Source organism: Ceratotherium simum, chromosome 9 (genome assembly GCF_057802395.1).
Source record: "Ceratotherium simum simum isolate JZ-2026a chromosome 9, ASM5780239v1, whole genome shotgun sequence".
In the NCBI taxonomy this organism is placed as follows: domain Eukaryota; kingdom Metazoa; phylum Chordata; class Mammalia; order Perissodactyla; family Rhinocerotidae; genus Ceratotherium; species Ceratotherium simum.
In genome coordinates, this window is record NC_141908.1 from 59,934,319 (window position 1) to 59,951,577 (window position 17,259).

At 34.8% G+C, this 17,259-nt stretch overlaps 2 protein-coding genes across 2 annotated transcripts in view; one reads left to right on the forward strand and one right to left on the reverse strand.

The window, feature by feature from the left end:
- Nucleotides 1–6,386, forward strand: part of ITGA4 (integrin subunit alpha 4) — a 77,263-nt gene extending 70,877 nt beyond the window's left edge. The window contains exons 23-28 of the mRNA XM_004426693.3: nucleotides 58–165; nucleotides 987–1,112; nucleotides 1,841–1,960; nucleotides 3,891–3,989; nucleotides 4,389–4,508; nucleotides 5,012–6,386. Coding sequence (XP_004426750.1) covers nucleotides 58–165; nucleotides 987–1,112; nucleotides 1,841–1,960; nucleotides 3,891–3,989; nucleotides 4,389–4,508; nucleotides 5,012–5,110 — 672 coding nt within the window. The 3' untranslated portion in view covers nucleotides 5,111–6,386. The remainder of the gene's footprint in view (nucleotides 1–57; nucleotides 166–986; nucleotides 1,113–1,840; nucleotides 1,961–3,890; nucleotides 3,990–4,388; nucleotides 4,509–5,011) is intronic.
- Nucleotides 6,387–7,529: 1,143 nt separating this feature from the next.
- The window catches only part of CERKL (CERK like autophagy regulator), a 114,936-nt gene continuing 105,206 nt past the window's right edge, over nucleotides 7,530–17,259 (reverse strand). The window contains exons 11-13 of the mRNA XM_014784664.2: nucleotides 15,184–15,280; nucleotides 9,425–9,603; nucleotides 7,530–7,892 (exon numbers count right to left, since the gene is read on the reverse strand). Coding sequence (XP_014640150.2) covers nucleotides 7,811–7,892; nucleotides 9,425–9,603; nucleotides 15,184–15,280 — 358 coding nt within the window. The 3' untranslated portion in view covers nucleotides 7,530–7,810. The remainder of the gene's footprint in view (nucleotides 7,893–9,424; nucleotides 9,604–15,183; nucleotides 15,281–17,259) is intronic.

Here is a 17,259-nt window from a genome sequence, read left to right on the forward strand (position 1 = left end):
TACTTACATTTCTGAAAAATATTTTTAAATTGTTTAAAATTTTTTCCTTCTTATCAGGTTATCAACACCGGCCATAGCATGGCTCCAAATGTTAGTGTGGAAATAATGGTACCAAATTCTTTTATCCCCCGTACCCATAAGCTGTTCAACATTTTGGATGTCCAGGTAAAAATGTGTTCCTTCCTTTATTGTAAGTAATATTGCTAAAATGGAGATTTCTGTTATTTCAGTCACAATTAATCTAAGCCATGAATTCAATATGAATTTATTGAGTACACTTTGAATATTATACATGCATTAGAACTGTAGGAGTATAGTGGCACCTCTGCATTTAACTTATTCATTTACAGAACAATGCTCTACCATCTTTGGTACATTTTCTTTGTGATGTGGACCTGTGAAAGTAATTTAATTGGTAGAATTATCCATTAAGATTGAGACCACTGTTGAAAAATCCGTATTTCAGCCTTTTTAAAAGAATATTCAAATAATTAAGAATCAATATTCTTGTTTTGATGATTCCATCAGAATTGTTTTTACCTTCCCAGTTTCAAGACAAGCAATCAACAAATAAACCTACTAAGTAGATTTGAGATCTAATTTTTAAAAATCTTACTTGAATTTCAGATTTAGATGGTAGGACATGCTGTTATAACACATAGTTTTGTGTCTGAAGCCAAAGAAATGTTTAATTTCATGCTAATGTTCAAACATCCATTTTTCACATTGCCCTAATTTCTGTAAGGTTAAGGCCATTTGATCAGTTTAGGAACTATATCCAACTCTCTAAAATTTTGCTAGGTTTTTGTGTGTTTGCCACAGAGATTTAATTTTTCCCAAATAAATCTGTCAAAAAATATTTTCATAATTCCAGAAGTACTTGATATATTTTAGAGAAGGTAAGCAATTGGATCTTTTCAAACCATTTAACTTCTGTTGTTCTTTCCAATATTGAATAAGATTTTTCTTGCTTTCTATCTTTCTAGACTACTAATGGAGAATGCCATTTTAAAAATTATGAAAGAAACTGTGCATCAGAGAAGCAAAAAGGTCCATTGGAGACCCTGAAAGACATATTCAGATTCTTGTCAAAGACTGATAAGAGGCTATTGGTAAGTTTCCATTTTTCAGGTTGTAGTTTTTGCTTTCCAACATATAGAACTGAAATACTTAAAACCAGGAATCAATGGGTTTGAGCTGTTAACCTACATTAAGTGTAGGAGAGAAACGAGTTCAGGTAATATTCTTGTATGTGAGGAACAGGCATGACTGGAGAGTGGAGATAGACCCAGGGCTAAAAATATACAATATACGGTGTCATTATTTATCTAACAAATGCCCATCTTGTGTCAGGCAGACATTGCTCCAGACCCTTTAGGAGGCCAAGATGCTGTCTTCGGCTCAGCAGCCTCTGTGGCATGAGATTAATTTCCAATCTTTTTATTTTAGTGAATTTATGGAAAAAAAAACTGAGGAAATAATTTTACCCTTCAAACAATCCAAGTTTTACAAGGAACATGTAACTTAGCAAGACTCTGATTAGGAGTCTTTCTTTTAATTTTATCCCAGAAGGTTAAGTTCATAAGAATAATGAGAATCCAGGCTCCAGTTCAAATACTTTGTTTTTGTTATAATTTACAAAACGAACATTTGTGTTTTGTTTAAAGCTAATTTTTTAAATGCCACTAATGAACGCAGATCTTTAATTCCATGTTTACAGCAAGATAATTTTTATGAACACCACTGAGGGGAGCAGATTTTTAAATCCACGTAAAATATTTTAGCCATCATTTTAAAAAATGTTGACATTTTAACGTAGCTCTTTTGTATTCTTTTCAAGTACTGCATAAAAGCTGATCCATACTGTTTAAATTTCTTATGCAATTTTGGGAAAATGGAAAGTGGAAAAGAAGCCAGTGTTCACATTCAGTTGGAAGGCCGGCCATCCATTTTAGAAATGGTAAGTCTAAAATACAATGACAACTTTCTATATGGATAAGTTCACATAGCATCTACAAACTCAATTATCTTATATAGCTAGGCTGCTTCGTAAGGAGGCATTCAACAAATTGAGAAGGTATGAATGAAAGTAAAATTTGGAGTGTAACTCTAAAATCGTTTCCATTTATCACTTCAGCTAAACACTTGGTCTAAATGACATGGCTTTACTAATTAAAAGGTAATTATTCCACAGTCTTACTTTACAGTCTTAAGGGGTTTATTTTAGAAAGCATGACCAACTGCTTGTGAACCTCGATTAAATCAAAGAAATCGGCTACTTTAACATTTCATATAACTGTAAAGTTCTTTCCAAACTCCTTTAAATTATGCTTAAAAATTTAAAATTTAATAAAGCTAAGAACTAAAATGAAGGCTTTCATAAAATCAAACTAAAACATCAAAATTTATCAACACCAAAACACAAACATACAATAACACACTTTTAGGAAGATGAACTTTGAAAAGTTGAATTAAAAATAATTAAATATATCTTGGACTTCTTAGATAAGAGTATGCATATTTATGAGAAGCACTTTGAAATAAAATGGGTTTTATCTGGAGTTCTGTTCTTCAGTTTCCTTACCTGATAAATATGGATAATATCTCCTTTTCAGGGAGGTTGCAGATTAAATGAGATGATTTTTATAAAACACCTACTAAAACTGCATGGCACATAGGAAGCCAAAGGAAATGGCAGGTATCGTGTTTTGTTAAGAGGAATATTTGAGGTTACCACACAGTGGTCAAGAGGAAGATGCACCAAACAGGGAAATAAGAGATAATCTGTTTTAGTTCTAGTTGTGCTGAAAACTAAGTCCCTGGGACCATCAACAAGTTATTTAAACTTTTGCAGTTTGCCTTCTCATACTCTCAAGGTCCAGGTTTCTCAACAGTAAGCACTATTGGAACTTTGGACCAGATAATTCTTTGTCAGGGGCCGTCCTGTACATTGTAGGATATTCCGCAGCATCACTGGCCTCTACCCACTAGATGCTGGTAGCACCACCTCCCAAGTCCTGACAGTCACCAATGTCTCCAGACATTGCTGACTGTCCTCCGGGGATACAATCATCCTGTTGGAAACCACTGCTTTAGATGAAGTATGTAGTTTATTTTTAGCCCTAAAATTCTACATGTTTTCTCCAAAATGTTGAACAATCTTTACACAGTAGTTTTAACTTTTGAAGGTCATTGACCTCTTCAAGAGTTTGATTAAAGAATATATTCTCATCTACAACAGTGAATGCACATGTGAAAAAAATCTAAATGTTACATACAATTTCAGAAGGTGCTTAGAGTCTGTGGAGCCCATCCACAGATTCCCAAGCTCTGTGGATTCTGGGTTATAAAGTCCCTGCATTAGACAGCAAAGGTCTGTGTTTATCTACTGATTTTATATTTGAATGCTATAATTATTCATACCAGATTTTTCCATTACAATATTAGAATATATGTATTTTATTAGAGCAGCAAAATACAACACTATTTAGACAGAAAAAGAAGCCCAAATAAAATGAATTTGAGGTCATTTATCAGGTGAAGAAAGTCTTGTTTGAGGATAAAAATTCAATATCCAGGAAAAAAATACATTGGTAACTATCAAATGATAACTTGATTTAAATATTTATAATATTTAATCTGCAAAGTAGCCATGTTTAATGAAAGGGTTTCAATAAAATGATGCCATATAAATTAATACCAAGCCCATGGCTTTGGAACCAAAGAAAGCACTGCATTGTAATTAACTGCAAATGGTGAAATAAATTGGGGAAGATAAATTGTGAAAACCTCTATATAGAAATAATTTCTCATGATCCTTACCTACTATTAATGTCTTCATGAAATAAAACTATGAATCAGGCTACAGTGATCTTTCTTTTATTAAACAGGATGAGACTTCAGCACTCAAGTTTGAAATAAGAGCGACAGCTTTTCCAGAGTCAAATCCAAAAGTGATTGAACTAAACAAGAATGACAATGTTGCACATGTAAGATTACCTTCTTAACTGAAACATTAAGGTTGTAGGGAAAAAGTATTGCTAGGCTATTTGGGTAGGAATATAGATTTTGACTATCAGGGAGGGCCGGAGATACTTTACTGAGAGTTGACATTTTCCACAACTGGCAGGAAGGAATGACAGAGGTCTTTCAGGAGCTAAATTTGGTAGCATGATTAGAGGAAGAACAATGGATAAAGCCCATTCTGTTCGCCCATTCTGTTCACTGTTTCTGCTGAACAGTTACCAATGTTTCCTAGGGTTGTGTTAGAGCCAGCCAGAGAATAGGGTGGGTTATTCTAAATACAGATGCGGATCGTGGAGGGGCTTCAAAGGAAATAGAAGCAAGTTTTTAAACTGGTGGTTCTTTATTTTGGTTAATTTATGTAGGTTTTCCTTGAAGGACTACATCATCAAAGACCCAAACGTCATTTCACTATAGTGATTATTTCAAGTAGCCTGCTACTTGGACTTATTGTACTTTTATTCATTTCATATGTCATGTGGAAGGTAAGCGTTTGATAATTACTAATGTTAAACCACTCAAAATGCCATTCTTGATTTTCTCAAAGCCAACGTGTGACTCCCAAGTTATTAGATTTATACATTTCAGTATTTTTAACATTAACTTTTTAAATTCCTAAGTGAATATGTAGTACTGATCTCATTTCTCCAAACTTTACTACCCAAGTCTTTCTAGAGAAATATGCCTTCCCAAAGATAACTTATTTTCAACAAATGTTCAAAGTGTAACACTAGTTTTGAAAAATGTTGCTTTTACAAAAGCATTTGGAATGATGTTGAATGTCAGTTTTGGAGAGAGTGTGCATGCATCACTGAGAAGTTCTGCAGTAACATGAAAAAAAGTTCTTTAACCCAGTTTTTCCCAAACTAATTTTTACTGACTACATGGGACACAGTTTAAGAAATATTGGCATTGACTGTTTAGATATTTGGCATGAGTGTAATATGTTCAGAATTATACACTAGTAATTATGCAATGCTATTTTCAGGCTGGCTTCTTTAAAAGACAGTACAAATCCGTCCTACAAGAAGAAAACAGAAGAGACAGCTGGAGTTACGTGAACAGTAAAAGCAATGATGATGATTAAAGACTTCTTTCAAATTGAGAGAACTAACAACAGACTCAGGTTATACTAAAGAAATCTAAGCCACTGTTTACAAGAAACCATGAATTTTGCTCAGATTCCTCCATGTACTTCTTTTACTCATGAGCTTGTGACGTATTATGTCTTAACGCAAATGAAAAATCCAAGCAACGATTACTCTTTGAAAGAAAATAGTTGCAAAGGTATTATTCAATATATCCAAAGATAACCTTTCAGCTCTTAAATGGATAGAAAAACACTAAAGCTTTCAATTATTCAAGATAAATAATCCCTCAAAGATATCTTGAAATGAAAGCGCATCTGAATTAAATCATGTAAACAACTCAACTGGAGAAGTCTTGGACTTGAAATATCATTCCTTTAAAACAGATATTTACCATATGTGCTTGCTTCAGTAAAATAAATTCCACTGAATAGGTATTCATTTCCAATAGATCTTTGAGACTTGCTTGAAATATGTTCTTTAAAAATATTTACCAGGATTTTTCAAATAGCTGTTCCCAAATTTTTTAATGAATAAAAGAGAAGCATTATTATTTTAAGACAGATTTTATCTTTAAAGACATTTATTTGTAATACATTTCCTATGGGCTTTGATCAACAGCCATTCATTCAGTAGTCTGTGAACATTATGGGCCTGAAGAGCACACTTCAGACTGAACTTATACACTGGTTTGAGCTTAATGGGATGACTTCTGGATAATTATTGTTTATATGGCTATGGATTTTTTCTTCTTTCTGTATATATACTTAAGTTTTTAAAAGAATATATGTTTATATAGGTATAAATCCACTAGTCTTCCTATAACACAACTTTATCAAAGGTACCCAGGAATAAATTTTAAAAATCCATCTTTAGTCAAATTTTTGTTTATAAAAACAACAGTACTTAAGAATTCTAATTTATATTCTGAAACAGATTGTGAATGTTGCACTTTAGCTAATATTTGAAATATAAATACACTGATGTATATATAAAATACGAAAACTGTACCTCACTAATGATTTTTTAAAAATCAAAGCTCTGCAAAGACAATGATTAGGGGCCAATATTTCATACAAATTAGATACTGTATAAAATATTGACTGTCAAACTAAGCAAATACTTTTTAGATGTTACTCTTTTCTCTTTAAATGTAAATAAGAGCATTCTCTTCTGCATGTTAATAGAAAAACAAAATTCAAAAATTTAACTGTAAATTAAATAATACCGATTTAGCTTCTATGTAGTGAATAATAAATGTGACATCAAAATTTCCATGACATGTTTTAGTGATAAGTGAAATATTTTAAGTTTTTTGTTGATGTCGTCTTAGATTCTTTTTTATAATGAAGTTCTTTCTTTCTGGGTTTTAAATAATTTATCTTTAAAGGCCTTTTCATTTGAAAATACAATCATTTTTTGTAATATTTATTCATGCATATGAACGAGATGCTGATAACTGCAGAATATAATTTCATCTGAGTTGTCTTATATCTGTCTTTATATGTATTAGAAAGTTGTGGCCAAATTTTGAAAATGTTATAGGAGGTGATCAAATAGGTAAATTAGAAGGCAGTCTTTACTATTACAGAAAAGATTTTTTTATATGAAGTTCCTGTCAACAGCTGTCTTCTTCAGACTGCCTAACTCCTGGCTGTTAGCCGTTCCCAAGCTTGCCGTGGGGGATTGGTGGCTGGAGAGTATGGAATGCATGGAGACTTGTGAAGGCATTTGAGCAGCAAAACATAATCACAAGGAGCATGAAACCTCCTGAACTTGCTGTGTACTAATAGAAATTAAATTTATATAATATTTTTAAAGAACTTTTTTTGAGCAAAAGATATTTTTATGTTTTTTCATTACAAAAAAAACAAGTAGCAAGATCTTTGGTGGAAAAATCAATCCCAAATTTAGAATCTTTCTAAAGATGATCCCTGAGGAACTTTAAATTTAGTTCTTTCCTATTTAGAAATGATGGCATTTCAGATTGCTGGATAATATGACTTTCAGGAGCAAGGGGAACACAGCTCCCTGTTGGGCCCAATTCTGCCCAGTTAGATATTTTGCATAGTTTAAATTAAATTTGTTATAAACTTTGAGATTACCTGTATTATGATGTTTAAAACCCTACCACTTTAATAAAATCAACTTTCAGAGAATATTCATAAAATTGGAACCATAACTTTAAAAAAAATAAGGTTGGGTTTCTTTTTGGGCAAGTAGTCTAGGGTATTGGAGAAATTTTGAAAAAAAAAAAGTTCTATTTCTGGTTATATCATTAACTAGCTGTGTAACTTTGAAATTTAATCTCACTGGATTAGGTACTTCCTCAGGAAAATCAGGGCATTCCTACATGAACTCTATGGTCTGTTTGTACCAGGCTATAGGAAATTTAACATTAGAATTGATAGACTCAAATCCTGAAAAAAATCAAAGAATCCAAATTATTTTATTTTGGAATTATCTAGCTAAATATTGATGCTGTGTAAATTTTAAGTACATGAAACGTTTATTTTCAGTTCCAATAAATACCTTCTAAAAAACAAAATTTAAATTGTTTTGCATATATTTCATATCTTTTTAGTAACATCAAAAATAGCAATTTTAATTTCTCTAAAAAGAATTTTTTTCCTATTAGGATATCTGTTTAAAGCATGACTATATTCCTTCATATTAAACTTCTAGTTTGCATATTTCTTTCATAAACAATTACATGTTACTTTGGAATCATTACTTTCTTCCATGCTTCCTCCATAAAGATTGATAAGTCTTGGGTGCAATCTGTAAAGAATAATATGTATAACTGGTTATTTCATCAACCTATCATTGTGTTATTTTTCACACATATATGCATACACCTATTGAGTATGGTGCATAATACCAAATACAAATCTAACGATAGCCAACAAACATACATTCATGACAGAGCTGCAATCAATTTAGCACCAGTAATTACTATAGAGCCTTCTTAATTGACTTCCTTGACTCATGTTCTCCATTGCCTCCGTCAGTTGTGCCTATACCCAGTCAGTTGTGCCTATAGAAAGCTCACATCTAGTGAGCTACCTAGGGTGCCCCTGCACACTTCTACCCATTGAGTCATCATGTTTACCAAGAATGAGTTTGCATGTTGCTAAACCTGTTTATACCAATTGCTCTTGTTTTGTTGTTAGTGACATGGAGTCTATTCCAACTCCTAGTGACCCTGTGTACAGCAGGGCGGAACCCTGCCCAGTCTTTGTGTCATTCTCTCACCTTCCTGAGCTATAGCAGACAATGCTCCACTGCTATTCATAGGGTTTTCTTTTTTTTTTTTTTTTAATAATTTTATTTATTTATTTTTTCCCCCAAAGCCCCAGTAGATAGTTGTATGTCAGAGCTGCACATCCTTCTAGTTGCTGTATGTGGGACGCGGCCTCAGCATGGCCGGAGAAGCAGTGCGTCGGTGCGCGCCCGGGATCCAAACCCGGACCGCCAGCAGCGGAGCGTGCGCACTTAACTGCTAAGCCACGGGGCCGGCCCTCATAGGGTTTTCATGGCCAATTTTTTTAGAAGTGGGTGGCCAGGTCCTTCTTCCTAGTCTGTCTAGTCTGGAAGCTCTGCTGAAACCTGTCTACCATGGGTGAACCCTGCTGGTATTTGAAATCCCGGTGGCATAGCTTTCAGCATCACAGCAACATGCAGCCACCATAGTATGACACCTGACAGATGGGTGATGTGGTTCCCTGACTGGGAAACAAACCTGGGCCATGGGAGTGAGAGCGCTGAATCTTAACGACTAGACCACCTGTTGTGCTTGTTACCAAATTAAATAATATGCAAAATTGTTCCTACGTAAAGTAAGCTGAATGCTTTAGAAAGACATAATAAAAGCAAACTGCTGAACACAAGTGTTATGTACTAGTTATGGGTGAAAGGGTATTGTAAAAGACTGGGAAATTAAATTGTAACAATCTGCTACTCAGATGGCTTCACAAAGTTTAAGATCTTGGTCCATTTTTAAAAATCCAAAATGGAAATTGTAGACATGTATTATCTATATAGTTTATGAAGAACGATAATTCAGAATGCCAATGTAGAAATTCATGATCAAAGAAAATGCTTTGGTTTTACATAACAATTAGTGAGTAAATGTAAAGTTATACTTTTTTATTTATTAAAATTGTACATATATCTTTTTCAGCTTCCCTGATTTACTAATTTTTAAAAAATTAGCCAACTGCCTGCTAGATAGTTACGAGAGAAAAAGCTTCCATTATACTATTAGTTTTGTGTCTACTGTGGACACAAAAGGTGATGAAATAATTACTTACCTAACATGGACCTCTGATGCAACTTCCATTAAATCACCATCTACATTCCAAGGAAAACTACTTTCTGAAGCAGTTTCATGCGGTCGATCCTGCTCCTCTGGATTATGTCCACTAGTATTATTCCTTGGGTGAACTTTTACTTCTTCAACAGTATAAGTCTCAATGAATGGAAAATTGAACTAAAGAAAACAAATGCAAATAATCATAGTACTTGCCTTATCCCTAACTGCTAATACAAATTAATAAAGTTCACTGTGCTGTCTCTTGCAAGTAAATATCAACATGTATGCTGATATTTTTATAGCTTTGAAACTATGACCAGGGATCCCTAATTTCTTTGGAAGCAGCCTCTTTTCTGAAGCTTTCCAGCTCATTTAGGTCTAGCAGCTGGCAAATTTCTTTTATGACAAATAATACATGTCTATGAAATTGCATACAATAATGATATCATAGAACTTCCTATTAAAGACTGAATCTTTAATACTGTTCTGTTGATACAGAAGATTTCTATAATCCTGATTTGATTATTAACTTGTCAACTAGTTTAGCCGATGTAAAGCAAACTCTAGTGTAAGTTTCACAATTGGAATTTAATTAGGAAGATCCTAGGTCTAAACTTAGGTGAAAAGAAAAAGTCAATCAAATGTGACTTTCACAGGTGTTTGCCTGCCTCATCTCCACTTGAAAGATGGACACAAGTTGCAAGATGATTGTGTTGCCCTACTGACCACTCTAGAATGGTGCAACGTAACCTTCAAATTTCAATTTTTCTTATTTGCCTAGGAAAACTATAGTGAAAAAAGATGTATTCTCTGAAACAACTGAGCCGAATAACTTTTTAGTAGAAATGCACAATAATTACTCATTTGTTTTCAGATAAACGGCATGAGGTTTATTCCTAACGTATTATCTACATGTTTGTTCCCCCTTCTTCCACATATAAACCTCAATGAAGCAAGAATTTTAAAAGTTGACAGAAAACTAATATTTTCCCCAACACTCTTATTTTACATATGTGGAAATCAAGGTCCACAGATTTTAGTTTATACTCTATAATACACTGGGTTCCACAGTGGATCATGCTGGGTTATACAGAGGCACCAGCTGTTCTGACTGAGGTACAAAGTTAGAGGGTCCCATGCAGCTCCCTGTGAAACTGCTTAACAGTCCCTGCGTTAGACTTCCCATCTCAGGTGTCAAGCCTTGGGGACATCTTCCATACTGTGCACTTACAAAAATTTCTATATAATAATTTATTGTAAAATTAATGTGTTTTAAATGAGTCATTGATAACTAGCTATTATGGGTTAAATTGTGTCCCCCATAAAGATACAAAACTCATACCTCCTAGTACCTGTGAATGTCACCTTTGGACATAGGGTCTTTTCAGAGGTAATAAGTTAAGATGAAGTCATTAGGATGGACCCTAATCCAATATGACTGGTGTCCTTATAAGAGAGGAGAATGCCATGTGAAGACAGAGTCAGAGACTGGAGCGATGCAGTTACAAGCCAAGGAATGTTGAGAACGGATGGCCACCACCAACCAGCAAGTCTGTTAAATCATCAGTTTTCATGTGCATACATCACAAAATGAAATCCATCCATCCACATAAATTTATTACCTATGAAGCCACAGACATTGTTAGAAGGGACTTTAGGGAGCCAAGAGCTTAATGTCATGTGTGAGGGTATGTTTGGGGCATGAGGAAGAGAAGTAAACAGCTACAATTGTGATACATATAAGTGTCATGATGGTGTAAGCAGAGTTAAGTGAGAGAAAGGAGAAGAGGCAGAGAGGCTCAGGATGTTGGGTCAGCTTTCCATTTAAGCTGAATCTTAAAGAACACAGAAGAGAGCCTGGGAGAGAAGGGAAGAAGTTCTGGAGAGAAAAAACATTTGCAAAAGTACAGAGATATGTTACGGTCAAGAAACTACAAAAAATTCAGCATACTGTGATACTGATTGTAATACTGGTATTTTGGCATTTATTTTACAGAATATATAAATGCCTGAACTTAATTTTTAAAAATAGACATATATGAGGTACTGGCTGAATTGCATTCCCCTCTCCCCCCAAAACAAAATTTCCTATGTTGAAGTCCTAATCTCCAGTACCTCAGAGTATAACCATATTTAGAGATAAAGTCTTTAAGAGGTGATTAAGTTAAAATAAGGTCTTTAGGGTAGGCCCTAATCCAGTATGACTGATGTCCTTATAAGAAGAGGAAACAGGGACATACAGAAAGATACCAGGGATGCTCACACACAGAGGAAAAACCATATGAGGACGCCGCCAGAAGACAGCCATCTGCAAGCCAAGGAGAGAGGCCTCAAGAGAAAGCAAACCTTCCAACATCTTCTTGCACTTCTAGCCTTTGGAATTGTGAAAAAATAAATTTCTGTGTTTAAGGCTCCCAGTCTGTGGTATTTGTTATGGCAGCCCTAGAAAACTAACACATGACAAAAACACAGGAAATCTGGTAGAGGATGGCAAGAGGGGAGGCTGTAACATAGCAAGGGCCAGAAAACAAAGGGCCATGTATTCCACACTGAGGAATCAGATGTTACCCTGACAGCAATGAGAAAGACATTGAAGAATTAAGCTGAAGAGAAATCAGATGTGTGTTTTAGAAAAATCCCTCTAGAAGGAGGTGTGGAAGACCAGACCAGAGAAAAGGAAGACCAGAAGGAGGCTATTGCAAGCAAGAAGAGATTAAGGTTTGAATTAAGATGAGGGAGAAATTTCAGAAACATTTAAGAGGAAAACCAATAGAACTGCTTAGTTGGATGGGTTGTGAGGAATGAGGGAGCGAGAAGAATACAGAGTAACTCCTGGGTGGGTACAGAGTGGTGCCATTGTCTTGGGTAGGGAAACATGGAAGGAGTAGCTTGAGGGGGAAAGATGATAGGGTCAGCTATGGACATGCTGGACTCAAGATGCCTGTGAGTTTTATAACCTCCTCACACAGGAAGGCACAGGGGTCCTGCAGACCAGAAGAGAAGATAGAACCCTTGAAGTGTGCAAAGCTCAAATAGCAGTTCCAACAACGGGGGACAATGAGATCACCCAGGAGAAGTATCATGAGAAAACAAGAGGGCTGCAACCAATCCCTAGGGAAGCACTAACATTCATGGGCTTTAAACTTCCTACTAAAAATGATGGTCAAAGTGAATGTAGAAATGTATGGACAGTGAAAATAGAGGCCAGCTGCAGGATGGAATTTAAAGGACTTGAAAGGTAATTTTTTTTTTTTTGTGAGGAAGATCGGCCCTGAGCTAACATCTGCCAATCCTCCTCTTTTATTTGCTGAGGAAGACTGGCCCTGGGCTAACATCAATGCCCATCTTCCTCCACTTTATATGGGACGCCGCCACAGCATGGCTTGCCAAGCAGTGTGTCGGTGCACGCCAAGGATCCGAACCGGCGAACCCTGGGCCGCTGCAGCGGAGAGCACTTAACCACTTGCGCCACCGGGCCGGCCCAAAGGGTAATTTTTATCTGTTTTACACAGAGATGGGGAAGGCAAGATGAGTCACCCACAAATGATTGTTTTCAATATGTCCTACAATTATTAAGACATATGAACATTCAGTTCAACCAGGTAAAGATGGTTCAGAGACCTAGAATGTTGCTTTCCTTAAGCTGAAGTTTTCCTTCCTGGACACCAGAACAGCTACTAATTAGACAGTAGATTATATAATCTTACAGTTATCTGGTCTTTATAATATTACACAATTTATATAAATTTACATTTTTGAAAATGTCAGCATGAAGAAGTATACACACACACATGTATATGTGTGTATGTGTGTCTATAAATTTTTAACAAATATATCAAATTAACATTGCTTGAAAGTAGTCACCTTGGAATCAATCTAATTATTCTTCATCTATACCATTATGCAAAACATTTTAGAATTTCTTCACAAGAAATTACAGAGCAACGGCATGGACTTTAATTTTTATAAAGAGCTAAGTCAATCAGAGTTAAGCCTAATGAACCACACACACACACGCATGCACACACACGCATGCGCACACACACAGAGGCAATAGTTCCCTGCATCAGAAACAAGATATAACTGGTAAAGTACATAGGAAAAATACGTTATAATATATCTTGCATAACATGATCTCATTTTTTAAAAACAATTATTTTCCTGTAGATATAGAGTTATATTCACTAAGTCTTTATTTTATAGTAAGCAGCTACTACTTTTAAAATCAGAATAAAGCTATTTTCATATTGAAAAAAAAGAAGTCTACCAAAATTGCCTTAGAAATTTGCCCTTAGGCAATTCCAAAAGAGACCTTCCATAAATAATTTGTGCAATAGATGCTTCCCTAGAATAAATATAGAGCTTCTCAGGGTAAGTACCTTAAGGTTAATATTCATTTCAGTTCTCATTTAATAGAAAATGATTAGGAAAAATTTCTACCAAAGTAAAATATGATTATCTCTTGGGATACGGAATTTTGCATGCCTTTTATGTTGTTTTTTTGTTTCTGTTTTCTTACTTAGAAAAAAATGAACATACACTACTTTTGGATTAAGCAATAAAGTCGGTTTTAATGTTTAAAACTTAAGTAACATCTGAAAAGGCATCCATTCCTTTAAAAATCAATAAATCACTATATTTCCCATAACACACACACATAAATTTATTACTTAGGCTCACAACCTACTTTTTAGTTGCTTTTGTCTACCACGTCTCCTTAGACACTTACATTGAAGGAAAGTGGGACTGTATCTAATTTTTATAATAAAATTTCCTAAACACTTCAGTTGGTTGCTCAATACACATTGATCAAATAATGTACTATGCAGTAGAGAAGTGAAACTTCATGAGGACTTCCCAAGAAAGTTTAAAATTATAAAGAGGCAAAAATGGGAACTTTGCGATAGCGAACTATGGAAGCAAGAAAGCTGCTAGTCATTGGCTAGATTTACTCTCCTCCTCCTCCCGTCTGGTGTCTCCCAACTACATCCAGCACCATTTTATACCTTTAAGAAGGTGTGAGACTTTAGGGTTTTACAACCATACTATGGACTTCAAGACTCACAATTTCGGAAATTCACATATTTCCAGCGTCAGTTTCCTAATAACTGGGTCAAAATATCTGCCAAAAGAATATCGCTTGTAATAATGGTTACTGCTGCTCTTTAAAACAAATCCTTTACGTAGAAACATTTTATCTATCTATCTCCACAAACATCACCACACATTCTAGTTTTGAATAAAATAATGTCTGTATAAAAATGGTGTATTTTTAAATATATATCTGCAACTCTATTTCAATCAACGAAGGTATGCAGATCTGTAAACAAACGGTAGGAAAATCTAAAGTTCATAACTAGAGAAAGTCTGCTGTCATAAAATCAAGAAGGCTAAATATCTCTGATTTAACTTTTCATTCTAAAGAACAGCTGAGTATGTAATTTTATCGTTCATTTACTTCATATTTCAATATAACACTACATTTTCTATTGTCTCTTTGCGCGTGCGCACGCGCGCGCGCACACACACACACACGCACAGAATGTATATAACCACCAACCCATAGCTCAAAAAAGACCAATCTATATTAATACTGATGGATACTTTTGAAAATTTGGGGAAAACACAAATTGAAAACAAAAATTAATGTATTCAGAAGAAAATAAAGTCTTCTTATGAGGCAGGGCTTGATGTCAACTTCTTCTCTCTCCATGACTAATAGCTTTGCATGTAAGTAACAAAAATAATTTACTCTACCTGATTTTTAACACTGGCATATCTTTTCAGGTGTTTTATAAATTCTGGTCGAGAAGTGTTTCGCGCAATTATAAGAGCCATACTTCCATTATTTAATCTGAAATTAAATATTTGTATTTGACATTAAAAAGTTTAAGAGATTGCATCTGAAATTACCAGTATATCATTCTTTCTAACAAATATAATGCTTACCAGAAGTTTTAGGCAAGACAGATAAATTATCATCATCACATTAAATTTACCTAAAATTCTTACATCATATCTTGCTGTGCTGTTTTTTAAATGACACAGCCTTTCAAGTTAGTTTTATTAAACAATTGGCCTCCTTCTCGGCAAGCTCGTACATTAAGGGCTTTTTAAAAAACAAGCCATCATGCATCCTATTCACATATCCAGACACAATTTAAAATCCAATGTATTTAACTTAGGGATTCTAAATGGGAAATCATATATGTTTTTCAAAGATGTACTGTAAATAATAAACACAAATGGTATAACTAATTCAATACTTTCTAAAATCTAAAGTGTGATTTAAATATTCATTTACGGGTAAGTCTAAGTGACACAGGAAACTAAATAAATCAAAGTGGCCCTTGGATAGATGAAATGGAATGAATAAATGCTGCCAAACGTTTTCAGTTAAATGACCGAGTATTTTAATCGTGCATAACTGTTCGGTTCAATATAAGAGACTGTAAATTTAGAGGTGTGATTTAGTGTCAAAAAAGCCACTCACAAATGCATCTAGTTTTAGAAGGTAGTTTGCAGAAATACATGTAAATGATTTCTAGCTCGATTTCAGTCAAATATAAAGTTATTCCAAGAATAACAACAACAACATAAAGAAGAGCTCTTTAAATCTTAGGGAAGCTCAGGTTAGAGCTCTAAGGGACTATGGAGATTTTCCAGTCATTCACTCAGTCTATGTAGAAGGAAAAGACAACTCCAAGTTTAAGTGATTTGTTTAAAGGCACATGGAGAAAAACAAAATGCTCGCTGGAACCAGAGCTCGTAATTCCCAGGGTCCAATGCTCCTTTTACCCGTCATGCCACCTCTTCCCAACTGGAAATAAATGGTACCAAAACGTTCAGAGTAGTGTTTTGTGTGTCCCTTATTTTTACTGATAAACATAAAAAGCATTTCATATGTCTACTTTTCAATACTTATCAGTAATTGAAACATACCCTATGTGCCTGGCACTGTTCTAAACGTTTCACATATATTACTGCACTTAACGTTAGAAAACTTAGAATATAAGAATATTAGCGCCTATCAGCAATCTGCACTAAGGTATTTTGAAGTAAATTATACTTTATTGTGAAAAAATAAGTAAAGCTGAAAGTTGAAACTCTTGTGCAATTGTCCTGAGTCACGCAGAAGATAAATCTCTGAATATCTCTGGTCAGCTGAGGCCTGGTATAAAGCCTTCGTAAAAATGGCATGACTGATTATAACCCATAGAAGAAATATCTAACTGGTTCTGAAAAATTCATCAATACTGATTAAACCTGGAGAGTAAGCATAGGAATTCAAGGCAAGCTGAAAAATGTATGGAAAAGCATGAATCAACGGTTTCTGGAAGAGCAGGCTGGCTCTCATGGAGGTCCTTGAGCAAACACAAGAGTCAGAGATGGAGTAGGGTTAGAGAAGCACTGTCTCAAGTCCTCAGAGCACAGCTCTAGTCCGCTAGCCAGGTCTTCACTTTTAGTGGGAGAAACTACATTAGGGAGGCCCACAGCTGTCTAGGATTTCTGAGGGTTTGGGGAGGACACAATCAGGCTCCATTTCTAAATCACACAAGTTTCAAAAGACTCCTTTCAAGTTTCAGCACTAGAGATAATTAATGAGGACCCTGTCATCTGGATTTTTAATAACGTTTGTAGTTTCCCCTTTTTTCTCTAACTTTAGATACTTCCCTGTTTATTACCTTCATATCAATCGCCAAGAAAAAAACTTAAAATCAATCCCCTTTGCTAGCTGTTAATCACTCTGGTTAAATATTTTGCAGGGAAGTTGAAACTAATCATTAAAATGATGTTATAAATCATCAGAGTACATAAGTCATTTTTTTATTC